Raw genomic sequence first — 20,453 nt, forward strand, 5'->3', positions numbered from 1 at the left:
GACACTCAGTGGTCCCACAGGTCGAAGGAGGTTGCCGCAAATGTGCCTGTTTAAAATTACAACAACAACAACAACAAATCCTGCTCAAATTAAACCTTTCAAATTAAGGTAACAAAACTGTTTTTAATTATCATAAATGTATCCAACACTACATGGAATGTTCAATTTAATTTATCAAGGTGTATATAATTAAGTATATAATTAATAACATATCAGACATCAAATTAAAGATGATCTGATCAAATTCAACAGGAATTAGACGAGTCTTAGGGAAGCAAATGTATTTTTTATAATATTCAGATTAAAATATGGTGAGAAAGATATAAATTGTTTTCATATAGTTTAAAAGAAACAGAGAGAAATTCAATACTGTGAATTAAATACAGAGAACTCTGACAGAGGATGACACTGTGATTTCAAAATAAGTTATTTTATATTATTTCATACCGTGATGTATATCAACAGCCACTGCATGATCTGAAACACGTCATGTTTGCATATTAAATGAATTATTTTGAAAGAACAAAATAATTTAACTTCATATACACATCACTCCACTTATATTTCTTTTAAGACCTGAATGATCCGAGTACAGGACGGATACAGGAAATGAGAACATCTGCTGCCAGCGATTTCACGTCAACTTCTCCTGTGATTTTCTTCTGAACAGGCACATTTGGGGCAACCTTCTTCGACTGACAGGACCGGTTTCATGTGTGCACAGAACAGGTCGGGTACTGACACTTGGAGGCAAGCGAGAAAAAATAAATTAAGAAATTCATGAAAATGATCCTGTATTTATTAAGAGACATAAACACAGGAGATTAAACACTTTAGAAAAAAAAAAAAAAAAACAGGTTTAATTTTTTCTCACTTGCCTCTCGGGGCTTCTGTAAAGCGCCACTTTGCATCTTAGCAACACAACAGGCGCCACCGATTCGTTTCTGTTTTGCCGTCCAAGGCGAAAACGTTTGTTTGGGCTCTCCTGTTTAAGAGCAGTGATGAACCTGAGAAACGTCTTGTAGCGACAGATACTGTGTCATCAAGTGTTACTTTATTGGACTGCATATTTACCTTGGCATCGCTGAAGTCAAAGCTGTCCTGACTGACAGATTCAGCTCCTCTTAAAGTCAGAACCACACAGACATCCCACATGTTCAACTAAATTCAGATTCATTAGAAAAAGACAGAACATTGAACGTCTCTGCACAACACAAACTCAAAGCCAAAACGCTGCCTCGACGTTTTCTACAGACACTTTATGAAACCAGAACGTGACGACGTTTGAATTTCCCTCTCCGTGATCATCTACGTCCATCTGCAACCGATTTTTATTCTCATTAGGTGTAATTCAACTGTTATATACACACATTATTCACCAGCTCCAGTGCTGCTTTAACCATTTGTAATCAGATGTGATCATCTCCTCGCCTGTGAGATAATACAAAATAAATTACAAATCTGTTTCCAGGCATGCACACTCACACCTCACTCATTAAAATCAACTTGTACTAATTTCACATCGGTTGTTTTTTTTTTCCTTCTTTTTTTATAATCCTTTTTCACTTTAATGAACACCAACTGTAGTTTTAAACAAAACCCAAAAAAAAAAAGAAACAAAAGAAACAAAACAAAACAAAAAGAAAAAAACAAAACAAAAACAACAACAAATGTTCCGGGGGGGGGAGAGTCTCGACAACAGGTTGGATGACTTGGTTGGTATGTTTTCAAAAACCACATCAAATTGTAAATTCTATATAGATATACTCGTTCAACAAGTCTGCATAATCTGTCACATTAGATACATTTGACGTTATGTGGAAGTCACCTATTTTCACCACTTCAGTGTTAAACATTTACTGCAAACCAGTCGACCAATTTAAGGCTTCCAAGTTTGACAGCAGAGTCGCGTCGATCTGTCGCGTCCACAGAGTTCGGACTCTCAACCGTATCAAGAGGCGTTTCCTGATGGTACATCAGAATGAAAAGGCCCCGAAAAGTAGTGTTGTGATCCTTTTTTTTTTCCCCCTCTCTCTTTCTCTCTCGCTCCTCAGAATATAAGATTATCTCAACATTTAAATAAATCACTGCATCTGATGTCTTATAAAACACGCCAATATCTTCATTTCATCGAGGGTGGCAGAGAAAGAAACGGGGAGAGTTTAAATATGTTGATGATTCAAACTATACAAACTCTGATGGGACAGAGCTCGAGGGGGGTTCTGGGGGAGGTGCGGTGGAAACAGGTAACCATGAACTTTTCCATTTAATTCTTTTAAAAGGAACATCGTCCGCAAGAAACAAACAAAAAAAAAATGCTTGCATTATACAGTTTACAATGTAGTACCATGCTAGCGCTGCTCGCCTCGTCCTAACCGTTTATTAGCAATGGAGAATCAGTGCTGTTGGAAACTACAACACACACTACTGTTATTAACCCCATTCTGCCCAGAGGCCTTCTGCTTTCACCCAATCACAACGCCCGAGAGAGAAGGAGGTGGGAGAAGGTGTGAACACAAACGGAGGAGGGGAGGTTGATCAAAATAACAAATAATTTGTTTGTACAGAAAACAAACAGAAGTAAACAAAGCAGCAAATGCAGAAAGTCACACTTCATGCATTCAAAATGAGTGTCAGCTGGGGGGAAAAACGGGGGAGGAGGGGGGAGGAGACGGGGTTCACAGTTTTCTCAGCTACGATGCGGAGATGGATGAGGGTGTGCATACGGGGCAGGTGATGCAGAGTGCGTTAGCAGGGTTAGCGATCGTTACGAGGGACGTGGTGTTTCTGAGACCCGGTTTGATAAAGTAACTCGTTGACTGTCGTGTGCTCGAGGACAGAATGGGGCTAAAACTACATTCCTGGTCTGACTAAAATGGATTTTGCTTCGTTAACGTAGAAAGAGTCTCTTTGTGTTTCCAACACTTTGTTAAATTCTTGGCTTTGCCGTCTTGTTTCAAACAGTTTCTTTAGAGAAATGAAGCCTGCTGTAAGTACGCTCTGGTCTCCCGCTCTGGTCTGTGTTGAGGGGGGGCCGAGGCAGCTATGATGCTGGGAGGTCCGCGCTGGAGGGAGGGGGGAGGGGGCTGGAGGAGGCGGCATGGGCGGCGGCTCAGACGGGGGGCGCTTTGCGCTGCAGTAGATACTGTTGGATGTCGTCGGCGTCGCGCTTCAGCCAGGCGGCGTTGAGGAGGATGTTCTCGCAGCACTGCTGCACCGTGCGCTCAGCCGCCGGCGCCGGGTGACTCTCAAAGAAACTCTGCAGGGACACAAGAGGGACCGTTTCAGAGAGGGTGTGATCCTCCCACAGAGGAATGAAAATAACAATTTTGACATTTGAGCAGCTCGATCAAAAGTTAACTACAGCTGCAGTTTACATGTTTGAAACTTTAACAGCAAAGATTTGATATCAGAGAGTGTAAGTCTGTAAAACATGGTCATTATTCCCCAAACTAGTTCGACACAACCAGAGATGCAGACTGACAGAACAACAGCGGATTTTATCCCTGAAATATTTGTAGTAAAAACACAGGTGTTGTTGGTCATATTAAATAATACTGAGTAGTAAGTTGGAGAGTTTGACTACTGAGAGTTTGCAGTGAGGCAGTTCTGCCCCCAAGTGGTGAGAAAAGAGTATTTCAAAAGAAGTGCTTGTCTGTTACAAACATCCAGTAACTCAGCTCATTTAAATCTGTTCTACGAACACTTCGGTGGTCGAAAGGTTACAACACATGCAGTTTACACCAGAGTATCAGGTTTGACTCCAGCTGGTGACCTGAGCGTCTCTATCTCCCACATTATCACGTCTGACTCGCCACCTCATTCTGTTCAACAAAGGTGAAAGAAAATGTGCAAAAAACAACCTCTGCCCCGATGATATTACATTTTTAAATTGGCCAGATATTCTTGAAACTCTCTGAAAAAACAACAAATTAAACTGCAGAGTGGAGAGACGTTCTGTGGAGCGCTCACCTTCACTTCAGCAGCCATTTTGTCGATCGCAAATCCATCAACTGTGAGCTGCAAAGAGAAGTGAACAAGGACCATGAGCACACAGAAGCAAACAGACATTGAAGTTCATCTCCATGACTTACTCTTGAAAAATGAATAAATCAGAAGCTGAATCAGCGTTTCCGCTTGTTAACCACACAGAATGAATGTGTTAAGACACGTCCTCGTGTGATTCTGTGATAGGCAGAAGCAACAGGAGTTTTGGTTTCTACCTTGATGAGCCGTGATATGAGGAAGCCGCCCTGGTAGCGGTTGTAAAGCTCCTCCCAGTTGTCCTTGACAAACTTCCAGGCGGCTTTCCTGCCGTGTTTACTGCTTCCTGCCACACCCCCGATTACTGACACGGTGTCCTGGGGACGAACCTCTTCCTGTCGGGGAGAAGAACCAGAGAGAGGTGAGCTGAGGTGAGGACGGATCAGAATCTCACAGGCTGGAGAGAAATCTGTCCTGTCACTGAACCAACAAGCTGAAACTCCATCTGAATTTTTAATAAACAAACAGAACCTGGGTCTGATTTCCTCTACAACACATCATTACAAGCATGCTGGTTAAAAATTCAAGAGCTGTACAAAAAGGAAGACCGACATCACACGCAGGAACAACATCAACATTAGACAACGTGCAGTAAACGTGTACCGAGAGGGCGAAGTTGAGAACTTTCTGGATGAGGTCGGGGGCGGAGATGGCGCCCAGCACTCGCTCGATGCGGTTCTTCTCCTCCTGCATGTCTGCTTGTTTGTGCAGCTAAAAAGACAAAAGTGACACAAACAAACAGAAAGACAAAGAGACAGAACAAATCAGCAAATGTGTCAGAATACATTTGTATCTTCAGATTAATATAATTTGTTAGTGTAACTGCACCTGTTGATCTTTGTGTCAGTCTCACATGCTGGCTGCAGTCTTACCTTCAACATCGTGTCCAATGTGGCACTGTCTCCATGCTTCAGCACTGTTAAATACACCTGCAAATAAGACAAATACAAATAAATGTTATAAACAGAAAGTAGATACGGTTCGAGGATGAATTTAGATGTGACAAGAGGCGAAGACGTGTGTCGGTATGTTGATGTTTGTTAATCGGCACGTTGAATCTGTGCACTGGATGTCTGGATCAGCTCACTGCAGCTGATAACGTGGATCATGTCACATACAGGCCAATAAACACACAGCGGCACAAGAAAGTGCATTAAATATGAATGTAGCCTCCATAACTCCACCCACAGGTCTCAGAGGAGCCATTAGCCTTGTTTCCACCCAAAGCACTTTGGGTAAAGTGCCATTTTAACACGTATGTAAACCATAATTAAATACACTGAAACCCTTGATCTGTTCTGCGTTTTTGTTTCAGACAGTACTCTTCACGTGGGCAGGGTTATTAACTTCTGGGGTAACCTGAGGTGTGGTTGTTTAAAACAACAAGAAAAGCAAAAGAGCAAGAGGGCATAAAAACCAGGACACGACTGGTGTTTTGTCTGCAGTGTTTTAACTCAAACTTTAAGTATCTGATCAACTTGCTGGGAATCTTAAGAGACAGGTTACTAAAAAACATACAAGGACACAACTTTTGATAACGGGAAAGCAAAAATATTGGTTCTAATGTGTATTAAACTGAAGTGAACCAGACTGCTTGATGGAAATGAGGCTGGAGAGAAGCTCTTCAGTGTGAAGAGGTGGAGCGAGGTGGAGCTGAGGTGCGCTAAATGAAGCCTGGTGGGCGAGCTGTCACTGTCAAACAGCCACGTCCTTAAATATGTAAATGTTAAGCCTTAATATAATGTAAAGAGTGAGTTCACCTTCTGTATGATTGTTATAAAAAATGAAACTGGCTACAGAAAGCAAAGCCGTTCTTTGTACTGGGCTGTAAACATTTTTATTTCTGCTGTAAAGTTCGTCTCTCTCTTGGAGACGGCCTCAAGTGGCCATGAGAGGAACTGCAGTTTTTTTAAAGTTAAAAACAAAACCATTTCAGTGCCAAAATTAAAAAAACTGGGCCAGACCAAACAATACATTTACAGTTGGAAGAAGAAGAGATGGTTTGGGTTCATCACGGGTTGTGTTTCATCTTACGTACCGGGCTTCTGAGGTCTGCAGGCAGGACCTGTTTTCCTTCCACGTGGTCCCTGAATCTCCGCCGGGCCTCCTCCAGTGTGGGTTTGTGTCCTGCCTTCCCCAGCTTCCCCAGAACCAAACCTCTCAACAGGGCGTCCAGGTGACCTGCAGGACAAAAACCATCACACTCAAGTTATCGTCTTTCTGTCGACTCAGACTGCACAGTGATCCTCAGGAGGACGTTCAGGTCAGTCAGGAGTCCCGACACTTCGCTCACACGTCACAGTGTAAATAATAAATACACCTGTCTGGTATAAAACAATCGCTGTGCAGAATTCTCTCACTCGGTTCCCATTTAACAAATCAATTATTTACAGGCTGAAATGAGAAGGAGAGTAAAGTACATTCGAGTCCGACTCCATCTTAACATTAGACAATAAACTCTAGACATTCAATAATTGTCTGCAGCCTTTTATAGCAGCGTAACAGGAAGCTGGTCAGTTTTCAAAATGTGAAATAAATATAAAGACTTAATAAATGATGACAGGCATGGAGACACAAACAACTTGAAACATCTTCAGTGTTAATAAAGAGGATATTCAGCTACTTTGGTCTCAATAAGAAGATTTGACGGTTCCTTTCTGTCCAGCTCCTCCTCACCTTCTCCTGGTTTGCTGTCCCAGCCGAGCTCCAGGCCGATGGGGGTGAACAGGTCCCGGATGAACTCCTGGATCTCCTCGTGGAAGTCGGTGTGTGACAGCAGCGAGGATAACACTCCCAGGTTGCAGCTGAGGTCGCTCCACACAGTGTAGTTGGGCTCGTTGACAAACGCCTCCATCAGCTTCAGAACCTCCACCGTGCTGATCATCCCTGCGCGAGACTGGAGCCACAAAACAAAGTTCAGAAAAGACTTTCTGATTCTGCACAACAAATAAAATCCTGCAGAATAAAAGCATCACGCTTCAGGGAAGAAGAGTGTTTGGGTTCAAGATTCACTGAAGCAAGCTGCCTCTCATGTCACGGCTGTCAGGTGGCAGAAAGTTGTTCAGTCTTCTGTTGTTTTAGTTTTAACTTCAACACCACAGAAAATGTTTTGTAACCCTGACCTCAACCTGACCTCAACACTCACACAGTTATGACATTACTAGATGTGTCAGACTTCCGACTGACAAATCTTATAATGATTATTGTATGAAATTTAGAGTTCTGGCCAAGAGTGCGTCTTGCGAGGTCACAGTGACCTCTGACCTTTGGCCAACAAATTCTAATCAGTTCAATCTTAAGACCAAGTGAACATTTGCACCAAATTTGAAGAAATTCCCTCAAGAAAGTTCACAAGAAAGGGAGAAAACGGAAAACAAAATGCATAAACAGGAAATGTTTGTTTTACTGCTGCCCAAAAAATAGGCCTGTGTGTGTGTGTGTGTGTGTGTGTGTGTGTGTGTGCGTGCGTGTGTGTGTGTATGTGTTCACCAGGGAGAAGAGGTCATTCTGCAGGCCCAGTCGGTCCACAGGCTGCAGGCTGAGGTCTCGGACGCCCGGCAGCAGACTCTCCAACATGGCCGAGCTGTACTGGATGCGATAGAAGCCCACAGTGCCGGGGTTGATCTGTAAACAGCAGGGACACAACTGGGTCAGACTGTGGGAAAAAAAATGCAGTTTTACCATTTTTACCTCTCAGACTGAGTGCTTTTATTCAGCCTGGCTTAAAGTGAGTGAGACAGCATCATACTAATGCTAATGCTCCAGGGTTTAGTCAACAATGGGCTTGTTGTGGTGGCACAATTTCCCCAAACACTGGTAATTCTGACTTTTAACTGAACAAGCACTATGAGAGAGAAGCTTATACTTCCAAATGTCCTTGTTGTAGCAGATCTGTAGCTCTAAACTGTCGCTGTTGAACTAGTGGAGAAGTGGAGACTCAAGACGTTATTTATAGACATCAGATGTGAAAGCCAGTCCAGTTTCAGTCTATGTTTATTTCCTTCTTCAGCCAAAAGGCAAAATCATCAGCAGCTGCACTAATTTGCAAGTTACACTCATGAGAGATCAAACAAGTTCATTCACGTTGGACTGAAAACAAAACGTACACTTCCAAATTAATAGAGGATGTTTGAGTGAGTCTGTGATGAACTCATCCTCTGCAGCTCTTCCGCCCAGCTGACAACCAGGAACTTCTGCCGGTGAACTTTATCTGAACCTCGACGTTTCAGTCGCATCAGGACAGATGGAGGCATCTCACTGTATGACTCACTCATTGATGTTCCTCTCCGCTTAAACTGATCCAGCCACTGAACTACTAACCATCATATCACCAGACCCCCTTGACAAATAGCACAATTTTGAGTTGGGAAACTTAAATTTAGCGAGTGATTAATTAATGTCAAATTTCACAAATACAGTAAACAGTAAGCAATAAAGGTGTCTTCTGTCTCTGTGGAGAAAGACTCCATTTATAAACTGCTCCATTTTATGAGTTGCTGAGTTGGACAAACTTTATAACTCACCTTTTCTGACAAATTCTTAATTATTTGTGCCTTTTTGTAAATTTGGCAAAAGTAACCAAAGTGTGATTGGATTTAAAGCGGTACGTTAATGTCAGGAGGGAACTGACGGACTTGGAGCTGTCCACCTGTGATCGGATCAATCATCAATGTTTTTACCAACTCCAATTAACCTCTGGCAGGTGTTGGATCAGTACTTGGCCAATACCCAGAGTTTGGGATTGAACTCCGCAAAACAGCAAAAAAAATTGGATCATCTGTCTTGTTGGGGATCTAAAGACTGAAACTGATATTATCACCTTGGATAAAGTGAATGTGAATTGAAACACAGGTAGCTCACCTTGACCCACTGGTCGGGGCTGACGCCGCTCAGAGTGATGGTGGTCTCGGGTCTGTCCAGCAGAACCTTGAGCTTGGTGCATTTGGGGTCCTCGCTGGTACAAATACTAATGGGAACCATCCAGCTGGGACAATCCTCACCTGTCCAACAGACGAGTCAAGGAGCCAATGAGAAGTTACCGCAGCATTAAATCTATCGAACACTTTGAGATCGCTACCTGTTCACCAACACTCACCGTTATGTGGTCCGCTGGCACAGAACTTCTTCTGAGAGATCTTGAGGATGCGGTCGTCACCCTGCTATAAATAATAACATCACGGTCAGAGTGGGATTAAGACTGAACACTACAGGACAGTTCAGTTCAGATACTCTGCAGCGCATGACAACAGTGAAGTCGGTATTATTAAACTTGGTCTGGTGAGTTCTGAAATCAGCCTCTTAACTGAGTCCTAAGTAATCAGCTCAGTCAGTGAAGTCCGGCATATTTCCATCAGCGTATGTTAATGTGAATTTTGTATTGCATAAGAAAAGGTTGATGGAAACAGCAAAGTTCATAGAAAAGCTCAATTTTGCAAAAGTGCTTTTGTGTTTACTTGAGATAAACTTTTTTGCACCTTTTTAAAAAAACAACATTGAATTAATAAATATTCTGTATTTCTGAAACTGGTCTGAAATGGCAAATATTTAACCGACATGACTGATCAGCTTTTTACTCAGCGGAGGCAAAGAAGAGGAAGAAGAAGACAGAGGAGGGAGAGGAAAGATGGAGAAGGAAGATGCTGGGTAAATTATATTTATTCAAGGTATTATTTCTTCTTCTCTTCCTGTTTTTTCCCCCAGTGCGACCTCTACTTTTTATTACAGCCACGCTAAACATTCAAATAGTTTGCCTGAAAATCGCCTGACAGTTGAAAGGAAACACGGCTGGTGATTTAAATGCTGACAATCCAGTGAAGCTCACCTGTTCCTGGTCCACTACTATTATCGGGAAGCCCATCTGCTTGGTCCACGACCCCATCACTGCAGCGATGGGTAACCCACTGGCCTGTTCCAGACAGTCCCATAGATCCTCTGTGGAGGGCAGATATGAGTCAGACTGTTAGGAAGTATCTGTGAAATCAGTTCACACAGCTGTTGCAACAGGGATAATCTCTCCTGCGTGTTCTCACCTGTCGAAGCATTTTTATGTTGAAACTTCAAAAGATAGGCGTTCATTCCTTTCCTAAAGTCCTAAGAAAGAGGAGGAAGAGTCAAAAACTTAATGAACTAAATTTTTAAATGACACTTCACAACGCTGCGGGTGACTCGAGAGTGTCACACAACCAACCTCGTCTCCTATGTAGTTGTGCAACATGCGGATCACAGAAGCTCCTTTGCTGTAGGAGATGGCGTCGAAGATTTCATCGACCTCTGATGGATGGCCCACGTTCACCTGGAGCACAACACACAGCCGGAAACCACATGTTGAGAGTCTGACGGCTACTTGTTAATTTCCCTTCATTATACACGTAACCGGTATCTGCTCATCTAACATCCAAGTTATCAATCAATAAAGTAAACCTATAATGACTGGGACGTCCATTTTGCCCTCCACAGCTCACCTCTATGGGATGGCTGCTGTCCAGTGCATCCAGATCCAGAGCGCGGGTGTAGTCAGCTGAGACAAACTGGGTCCAGATGTCGTACTCTGGGAAGCAGTGGTCCACACACAGATACTCGATCCAGGACGCAAATCCTTCATTAAGCCACAGATGGGTCCACCATTCCTGCACACACAAACACACACAGCTTTTTAAGAGAAATATTCAACTAAAATATATATTAAATAAATAAATAAATAAATAAATAAATAAATAAATAAATAAATAAATAAATATAAATATATATATATATATATATATATATATATATGTATATATATATATATATATATATATATATAATAATATAATATATAATATATATATATAAAATAAAAAAAACTATCTGATGGAGAGTTATGGCTGGTTACCATCGTGACCAAGTTTCCGAACCACTGGTGGGCGAGTTCGTGTCCGACCACCAGCGCCACCCACTGCCTGGAGGACGAGCAGGAGTTCTTCGGGTCGATTAGCAGTGCTGTCTCCCTGGAAAACAGCAGAAAGTGAGGAGTGAGACACACAGGTGGCTGAAGGTTGACACCTCCTGTCAGCACTAGCAGGGATTCTCCCCGTCAACCATCCGGAGGTCGTGACAGCTGCTGAGCTGCTTATTAAGAAAAAACTGTGTGCGGGTAGCTGTAAGACTGCTGCTGTACGCTGATCACATCCAACTAACCACGGCAATCAGGATGTCATCAGTGCTGTCGGCCAAAAATAACACAACTGCAACAGGAAATGTGTTAATTTATCGCTTATTCTCAAGTTCTCAGTTTTGTCCCAAACAAAGAGATGCTTAAATTAACTGAAGGATGTAAAATTCTGCAAAATGTCATTCCAGCAACATGTATAACTTTTCTAAATCTCTCTAGATCAATTTCATCTCAGTTGTCTAAAACCAAAGTTAAACAGGGAGGTCAAATGGATCTTTGTTGTTGTTGTGGGTGGGACATTCTGTGAGCGGACGTTGCATCAGAGTCATAGCAGCATGTTTCTAATTTGTTTATTTTATCAGCAATCTGCAAAAAAGATAACAGACACTCTGAAAACTCTCTGCCCCAATCAAAGGCCAGGCCACTAATCCGTCTGCACATAATGAATACAAACATTCACTTCTGTTGCTCTATAAATGTTGAATGTTTATCAATTCAGAATGTATTTGCTTTAATGCAAATCTTTTTAAAACCTGCCCCAGGGTAAGTTTGTAATTTGTCCACTTTCATTAGTATCTTCATGTTTCGAGTTAAGAGCGACTGAAGCTCACCTGTAGGTAACAAGGCCCCAGTTTTCCATGGCACCTGAATGGGAAGAAAAGTATGTGGTTCACTTTTTTTTCCCCCTTCTACAATTTTCAGTGGAAATGTCTCAGATTACTGAGTGTGAAACTGACAAAAACTCACCAGCAGCAAAATCCGCAATCGCTATGAGATCAATTTTAGGCAAAGGATATGGAACACTGAAGTAATCGTTGTAGAAAGGTAAGGTCTTAGTCGCAACCTGCAAAACAAAATCAGAAGATAATATGTAACAAAATATAAAAAGGATATTTTTTCTTCTGTGTTCTATACTTTAAAGTCAAAGTATACAGTAAGTCTGAATGAGACAGAGGATCAAGCAGGTTCAGGACAGAATCTGCCGTCACTTTGTGTCAGGAGATGTCAAAGTGTTGAAACAACGTTCTCACCTCCAGTGCAAATTTCCCTTGTTCTGCCTTCCCAACAGGTGTGTAGACGCGTACCGTTATACCGTCTGATGATTGGCTCTCCACATAGTCATATTCACCGATGACAAAAGCTACAAGGTATGTGGACATGGTGGGCGTGGTGGCAAACTTCACTTCCACAAGATTTTCATCATCTGGATATGGCTTTCGATCAATGACATTCTGGAAACAGAAACAGATCACCAACAATGAAACCACCAGTCTTTTAGTATCCACTGAATAGCATCTGTACACATGCACAGACAAACTAAATGCAGGATTGTGCTGCACAGGACTTTAAAAAGGTCACAGCAGACTTGCTGAGAAAATAAATTTCAGCAGGTATGTGGACACCAAAGGTCACGAGCTGGACTGGCATCAGTCCTGCCGGCTAAACTGATCATTTTGTTCACTTCAGCCCTGAGCATGACTGTCAGTTCTCTTGTTTTAATTTAGATTAGTACTTGTACTTAATTCTTAGTATTTGGTAGAATATTTTCCAGCACTTTGTGTTCCATTCTTTCATTTAATTATTCCTTCTTGTGTCTATTTGGATTTAAAAACTGAACACAACAGGATAGGGCGTAAAAAAACAAACATTATACAAGACTGACAGACCGCATTAATATTTAGTTTGTCATCGGACAGACCCAAATTTAGCTTAATCATCACCACCCAGATGAACTGCGTTAGCCTGGAGGGGTGTAGCTGTTAGGAATAATCTAAACCAGATGATGTTTCTGATGCAATGTGGCTGCAAATGCCTTCAGTTGAAATCACTGAAGACAGAGTCGGTGTAACGAAGGGAAGGATTTGTCTTGTAATGACAAACCTGACAGCACGGGTACAGTAGTAACAGTTCACATGTAGTTAAAACATAATGTTAGCCGGAGGTGGAATATGCAGTGACTGTCTGACCCCTGTTATGTAAGATATGAGGAGAAGAGAGAGGGAAGAGAAAGGAGGACACACACACACACACACACACACACACACACACACACACACACATATAAAAGAAACCTGGCAGCTGAAAGTGACTCAGGCAGTTTGGGGGTCTGGAGGTTCTTAGAGGGAGGAGTGAACATATGACACGTACCATATTTGACAGGGCTACTCGGTCCTTGGGAACTATCAGAGCGATGTCAAAGGTGGCTTTGATGGCTGGCTCATCCCAACAGGGGAAAGCTCTGCGAGCATCCGTGGCCTGCAGGGGGACGGACAGACAAAACACACAAACTGAGACTCTGTGTGTTAGATCCCAGGAGACCAGACTGTGTTCAGGTATTTTTCTTTAGAAATAAAATTATTTAATCAGTTTTTTAGTGGCATGAATGACTGAGAGGTTGACATGCTGTACACTTTGTTACTTACGAAGCAACACATACAACAGTTTTAAATAACAAAGCATTATCAAACTTTGAAATTAGAACTTTAGTGTAAAGAATGAACTACGAACGAATCGAATGGCCGACAATATTAAGTGGAGCTAGTCTGCCACTAGTCTCAGCCAGCTGAGAAATACCACCAATATATTACAAATAAAAATCCAGTCGGAACTGTTTCTCCAAAAGGTACAGAATCACACAGCTGGCTGATATTCAATAATTCAATAATAACAAAGATTTATAGAGGCCTAAAGTCTAGTATTCTCTCCTTTATTTTCCCTGTCAGAAGTCAAAGTGACCTGACAGTCAGTTTGCTGTGTGAGCAGCTCCACACTCCTTCCCTTTGTTCCAGGAGCCGGCAGCATCACAGCATTGTTATCTGTGCCAGGTAAGCTGGTTTCCAAAGCCGATACACTGAATGCATCAAACTTTGCTGTAGCATTTGTAGCATTTCCTTTAAATAAATCGCCTGGAAACAGCGATTTCATCCTATAACAGCTTTTTGAACACAGGCGCAGATACTTTTTCTACAGTTGGGTGTCTGAAACAGCAACCGTACACAGGCGCTCTCACCACAGGTGTCCACCAGCTGGTGTTGCTGGTGACCGGTCACTCCCAGTCATTACAGCCTCTACTGGTGTTCATTTGACTTTGACGGAGCCGAGACAATCTGCTCTTTTGCTTGGAGCCGTTTGGTTTTTTTGGAGACTTCCTGTGTTTCAACTTTTAATCTAAGCCAGCAACTAAAGAGAACTTGCGGTGGGGAAGTTACTCTGAGTAAGATTACTTCACTTTTTATCAAAAAGGCAAAATGTTTCCTGTTTGACATTATGCAACAGTGGCATCCCAAAACACACACCTGTCAGGAGGGCTGCAATCTCTGGACAAAAAGGTCAAACATGTCAAAACATGTGATAATATATTCAGTAATGTTTTGCTACAGAGGTAAAGCTAACAAATCATATTCTGGGTATAGACCCAGCATGTTGCAATATCTGTCAAATAAATCACAACATGATTTTTGTTTGTATCTCGTCTACTACAAGTTATTTTTCTTTAGTTGAGGTGTTTATGTCAGTTGCTTCATGAAACCTAAATCTTGATATTGTTCAGAACTTGCGTGTTGTGATAGAAATGTGTTGATCACCAGAGATCCTCCTTGATCCTCTCATGGACCCGGACAACTCTGACAATTCTTGGTTCTATCCAGAAACAACTTCCCACAGCCACTAACAAGCGCACAAGTCTGACCTTGCTCTGTATGGACGGATGTGGTTTTCCAGTGAATTTTCCATTCAGGATTCACAACTCACTCATCCTTCATGCTGACAGAACTCAGCAGGCGTATGTGCCACTTCACCACAAACATCTTCATAAAGGCTTTATGTTCTAATTCTGATAGTAAGCTAGATTAAATCGTCAAAATATCTGCATAGATAATCAAAGTGTCAATAAATCCAATCTGCACATACACTGCAGCAGAACATCCTAACATGAGACCAACTCTGTTTTGGTTCAACTTTCCAAGAAACACAAGTCACATTTTCTAAACATATGCAATAACAGAATGAAAGTAGAGACGTTGCTTCATCTTAAGGACAATTCTGGATCACCAACAACTGTCACATGACCATCACAACCTCCGATGTTGCAACACGGGCAAGTAGCAGGTTAAGCAATACACTCAACTTTCCAAAACATCTCATTCCCCCGTGGCCATCCACTTACCTCAAACTGTGTGACAGCAGCGTAACGGACCTCTCCACCAGAGGTTGTATATTTACTTCTATAGAATCCTTTCATTTTGTCATTCAGCTCACCGACAAAGTCTATCTTCAACGCTCCAGAGCCTGTGGAGGCGTGAAAAGAGAGGGATGCACTATTCATTCAGCCTCGACCGAAGGAGAAAATCTGTTATTCTTCAACACCAGTGATCACAGAGCAGATACAACCACCAGCAGAGCCAACTCAAGTCCAGTCTTACCTTTCTGTAGAGTGCTAGGAAATGACAGGGTGACTTTCTCATCCTCATTCTGATAGTTGAATCCTGTAGCATTAATTTCTAAAAAGGAAAAAAGAGCGGAGGATTACCACAGTTCGCGATAACACCATTTATATTAGAAAATGTGCACAAAGCGACATTTTCTCTCATGATAATGTTATTCATAAAAAAGAAATGAGGGAGAAAAAAGGCTGACAGAGTGTGACCCTCACCTTCTCCTCCCTGTGGCACAAAGGACGCTGTGATGATGTCGATGTCAGCACAGTTCATCACAATCTGATTTGTGGCTTGTGTAACCTGCAAATATTGACATAAAACAGAAGAAGTTATACTTTGATAATCTCTCCTGTGCCCTTTCTTTCAAATGCTAATCTTTTTAGTGAAAGATGCGGTGGAACAGAAGTGTAGCTCTGCACTGAAGCCATCACTTCACAGCGAGTACGTAAAGAAGCCAGAGTTGTGTTTGTGTTTTGTTTGACTGGTGCAAATTCAAGACTAAGATCTGGATCAGATGGCTGAGCTGGGACTGAATCTGTGTACTCTGAGGTAAACCTACAGCGGCTGAAGGGCAAGACTAGTCACAGATAAAAGAACCAGTGGTGGAAAGAAACATTGAAAAAAAGAAAGGTGATGCAAATAAGGGAAGGCAGACAGACTGTGGGGCCTCTGACAGTGAATGTGACTGCCCATCTTACTGAGGGTGAAACACAGTGGCACACTTAGACGCCATGCAGTTTTCAAAGAGAGCCGTAATAGTGACATTCACGGTTTGTGGCACTGCTGGTTGGACGCTGCTGTTGTTGGAGACACTTGGAGGCTAACACAGTGGCGGAGAGGCAGTAATTATGAAACATGCCAGGGAAATGGCAAAGTGCCACAACGCTCGAGTTTCTTCCGGTCTATTGTATTTTACAGAAGCTTTGTATAGACCGCAGGTAAACAGGGTATTACTAAACCACACAGTGGTGGAGAGAATTCAGCTCTTAGCAAACATAGCATTAAAAATCTTTCAGGAGGACTCAGTTTGAAGACTTGCTGGAATGAGGATTTGCAATTTGCAAACACATTGACACAAAGTTTGAATATATTCAAAAGTGGTGTGAATGTTTTATGAATATGCTTCAGTAGTTTTTTTCCCAGCATAATAAATCACGATCGGCTGCAATCAACAATTACTGTCATGATAAAAAAAAATGATGATTATTTTCTTGGTAAACTGATGAATCACAAAGCATTTAAAATGTTGTGAATTGCGAGAAAAGCTCAAGTGATGTCTTCTGCTTAACTTGACCAACCAAAAGCACAAAAAGACTCTTGATTTACTCTCATAAAAGATGAAGAAAAGCAGTAAATCCTCTCTGAAGCTCTTCATGTGATAAAAACAGTTAGCGGTTGCTAACAAGTGTCTGAATGAGACTACAGAGGTTGTCGGGGACATTAAACGTCCTCACAGCGAACACGGAGACTCATCTACTCACTAGTCCGTCTTTACAGGCCACTTTAGTTCCACACTGTTCTAACTCTGACTTTACAACTTGTACATTGATCAGTTTATAGAAAACCTGGATAGTAATTGTGCAGTAAGACTCTTAGTGGTGGAGACGTTTCAGTCATGTGACCGTGATGTCGTCTGTTTGTAGCCTAACAATAGCTTCTTACCGCTACACAGTTAATGTAGCTTCACACATCACAGAGTGGAGTTCATCTGTGGAGATTATCTGGATCAACAGAACCTGGACGGGTCAGAACCTTGTGGTTTCCACAAAGCTTATTTTCAGCGACATTCAAACATCCAATTTAAAAAATCCCACAGTTTTTTTGTCTTCAACTTCCAGGATAGCCTATATAAATATGTCATCCTTACATCTCAGAGTTTTGGTACCAATACAAAAACAAAACTTTCTCAATGCCAAAGTTCACTGTGTCATTTTAAAAAGTAAACCAAACTTCTTAGAGGCATCCCATGTCAACTGACAATGGCTGAGTGGCAATAAATCAATCTGATAGAAAAATAACCATCAACAATTTTGATAAGCTCTTGTCTGAAGCCACTCTGCAAAGGAAAATTCCAGCTTTTAAAATGTGAGGGTTTACAGCATGTTTTCGTTTTATATAAATGTACATATATCTTTGTGTTTAGGGCTGTAAAATGTTGTATTTCTATTACAACGATCTACTTTACATTTGCACCGTTATACTCTTGTTATATGCTCCCCATTAGAGGAAAGTGTTTGTAAATACTGGCCACATACAGCATAATGATTCTGTCTGTTGAGCTTGCCCTGATAAAATGTGGTGAGTGACTGTTTACAACCAGGCACAGGTGTCAGGGCACTCCGCTGACAGGTGTGTGCCCACACAATGAAGGCTAAGTGAGCTGGTGTGCTTGTTTTATGTGTTAGTTATATAGTAACTACCATCTACACCCACTTCAGCTACACCCAACTGACTCACTAACCTATTACAACAACCAGAGACTGTTTAAAGTCGCAGTTTAGCTTTAACGAGGGCTACTCTGTAAATATACTCACGCAAATTCACTCACTCACATGCGAGTTTACCGTCAGGACGCTTTTAAAATGTTCATGTAACGTGTAACTTCACTAGTTGAACTCGCTGAAGGAGGCAGAGGGTGGGAGGGGGCGACATGATGTTGCCATGATTTAGCAAACACTAGTGAGCGTTAGCTGGCGGCTAGTTAACAACTTCAGTGACGTTAGGCAACATCCGATTAACTGATAGTGACTTATAGTAACCCACTGCTGTAACAAGAGGTTTACGTCGCCGGCATATAACAACCTGCTCTCGAAACACATAAAACGCACTGACAAGCGCCGTTAGCATGCTAACCTCCACGGTATGAGACGGCGGCTAAGCTAACATGAGAGTGCAAGTCTGCCGCTGTCTCCTGGACAGTTGTGCTAGCTCGCTCCAATTAGCTCGCGGCTAACGTCAGTCACAGAAACGTCCAGTCGTTATTTTTCCATTCATGGTCTGCTTCGGCCAGCGCGAGCCCGTCAGAGACGGTTAGCAGGTTAGCAGCTGCCAGCTAACGTTAACGTTAGCTAGCTAACACCTGCCAGCACCGTCAGCGAGGTTACGACTGCTGGGCTAGTGGCTATTTGCGGTTAATAGTCGAACACAGCAAATTAGCTAGCTGCTGGTAACGTTAGCTGGTCAGATTACATAACTAGATCCCCGCCATGCACAGACAAATCCATCCGTGTATGTAGACAGACGCTCCGGCACACGTACCTCCACCAGCGCCTCCAGCTTGCCTTCGAAAGTGAAGTCGATCAGGTCGGGCTTCAGACACAAGCCATAGTTGACGGGGTAAACGTCAGTTGGTAACCGTACGAAGGGCCTCCTTTCGGGCATGGTTCCTGTATTTTGGCCGGCTGCGCTAACGAAGACGGTTCTGTGTGTGACTCTAGTTAACGCTCTGAGTTTTATTAGTGCAGAGCTGAGCAGAACGGGCCTCGGCAGGGAGGATGGACAGCAGGCAGTGAGTCTGTGTACGAATGACAGCGGAACCCTGCGGCCCAACAGCAGCAACATCAACTGAAACCGTCTGAGCACTGCCAGCTACAGTTCTCTCCTCGCAGACAGCCCAAACAACTCAAGTTAAGCAGCGTCGACCTACAGACACGCTACGTCATCACGTTCAGCGTACGTGCCTAACGCCGCGCGTGTACATCATAGACCCTGTCGGGTGATCAACCGTCTGTGTACTTAATTTATTATTTATCTGTCTTACCATCGTATATGATTGTTTTATTCTATTTATTTTAATATATTTACCTTTAATAGTTTCATTATATGGATTTATCTGTATCTCTTTTATTTTGTTGCCCAGTTGTGTTCTTGTGTTTCTTGTTGTTTGTATTTATATTTTTCAATAAAACAATAAGAAAAAGAAGAATACAAATACTAAGAATAAGAATAATTGCGTGTCTCTGTTCACCCTTAGTGCTGTCCACCATAGACCACAATGGAAATAATTCTTGGACTCTTTCTTGGATATTCTATCTTCTATCTTGGACACTATTCTACTGTATCTCTGAGGTGTTGAAGACACATTTGACCTGGAGTCCTTTCTCTCACTGTGTCAAATGAACTACACTAAAAAACAACAGTTGGAGTAGACTGTGTATTGAATGAAGTTAAAGAGGCACTATGAAGAAGTTGTGGAGAAGAAATTCAAACTCAGCATTTTTATATTTACAATATGAATGAAGTAATGATACAACTTATAAATATCCATTAATTCCACAAGTGAATAAATGAGCTGTTCTCAGAGAACAAAAAGGTCCCAGAACACTGTTTGAAGCTCCAAAGGTGGCAGGGTCCGCCACATATTAGAAAACAGGATGGAACTGTGTTGTTCCTTAAAGTCAGTTTGTTGATTCAGTCATGAAATGTACAGTTTGATTATCTAGTTTCTTTAGGCAGAAAATGAATAATAAAATAAAATAAAGAAATATCTTTCCCAAGTACCCAAAGTCATACTTGATTAAAAGTACAGATATTGTGTGACAATATTACTTTAGTAAAAGTGAAAATCACTCATATAAACAGTACTTGAGTAAAAATATCTGATATAAAACGTACTTAGATACCAAAAGTAATTTTCGGACAAAAGAACGTTTCTGTGCTGTCAGCTCGTATTCTGGGCTGTTTTGACTCAAAATCTATTATATAATATTAATGATAATCAACCTGGATGTGCTGAATGTGTTGAGAGCACAAGAGTTTCTTGTAGTTTATCAGACAGAATAATTAATCAACAGGATTTAATCTGTGGTTCATCTCCGGAGCAG

The 20,453-nt window shown here is 41.9% G+C and overlaps 1 protein-coding gene across 1 annotated transcript; it reads right to left on the reverse strand.

The window, feature by feature from the left end:
* Positions 1–1,032: 1,032 nt before the first annotated feature.
* On the reverse strand, positions 1,033–19,276 carry npepps (aminopeptidase puromycin sensitive). The gene is made up of 23 exons (XM_037093064.1): positions 18,889–19,276; positions 15,846–15,930; positions 15,616–15,693; positions 15,360–15,481; positions 13,343–13,450; positions 12,226–12,426; positions 11,942–12,038; positions 11,806–11,839; positions 10,916–11,030; positions 10,506–10,670; positions 10,232–10,336; positions 10,074–10,134; positions 9,866–9,975; positions 9,140–9,203; positions 8,905–9,044; positions 7,534–7,668; positions 6,721–6,940; positions 6,083–6,225; positions 4,917–4,973; positions 4,648–4,755; positions 4,224–4,379; positions 3,973–4,020; positions 1,033–3,259 (listed from the first exon to the last, which is right to left on the reverse strand). Exons 1-23 carry the CDS (start codon positions 19,189–19,191, stop codon positions 3,113–3,115), a joined length of 2,802 nt encoding a protein of 933 aa, XP_036948959.1. The 5' UTR covers positions 19,192–19,276; the 3' UTR covers positions 1,033–3,112.
* Positions 19,277–20,453: the final 1,177 nt, after the last annotated feature.

The sequence above is a fragment of the Acanthopagrus latus genome, chromosome 1 (genome assembly GCF_904848185.1).
Source record: "Acanthopagrus latus isolate v.2019 chromosome 1, fAcaLat1.1, whole genome shotgun sequence".
Classification (NCBI taxonomy): Eukaryota; Metazoa; Chordata; class Actinopteri; order Spariformes; family Sparidae; genus Acanthopagrus; species Acanthopagrus latus.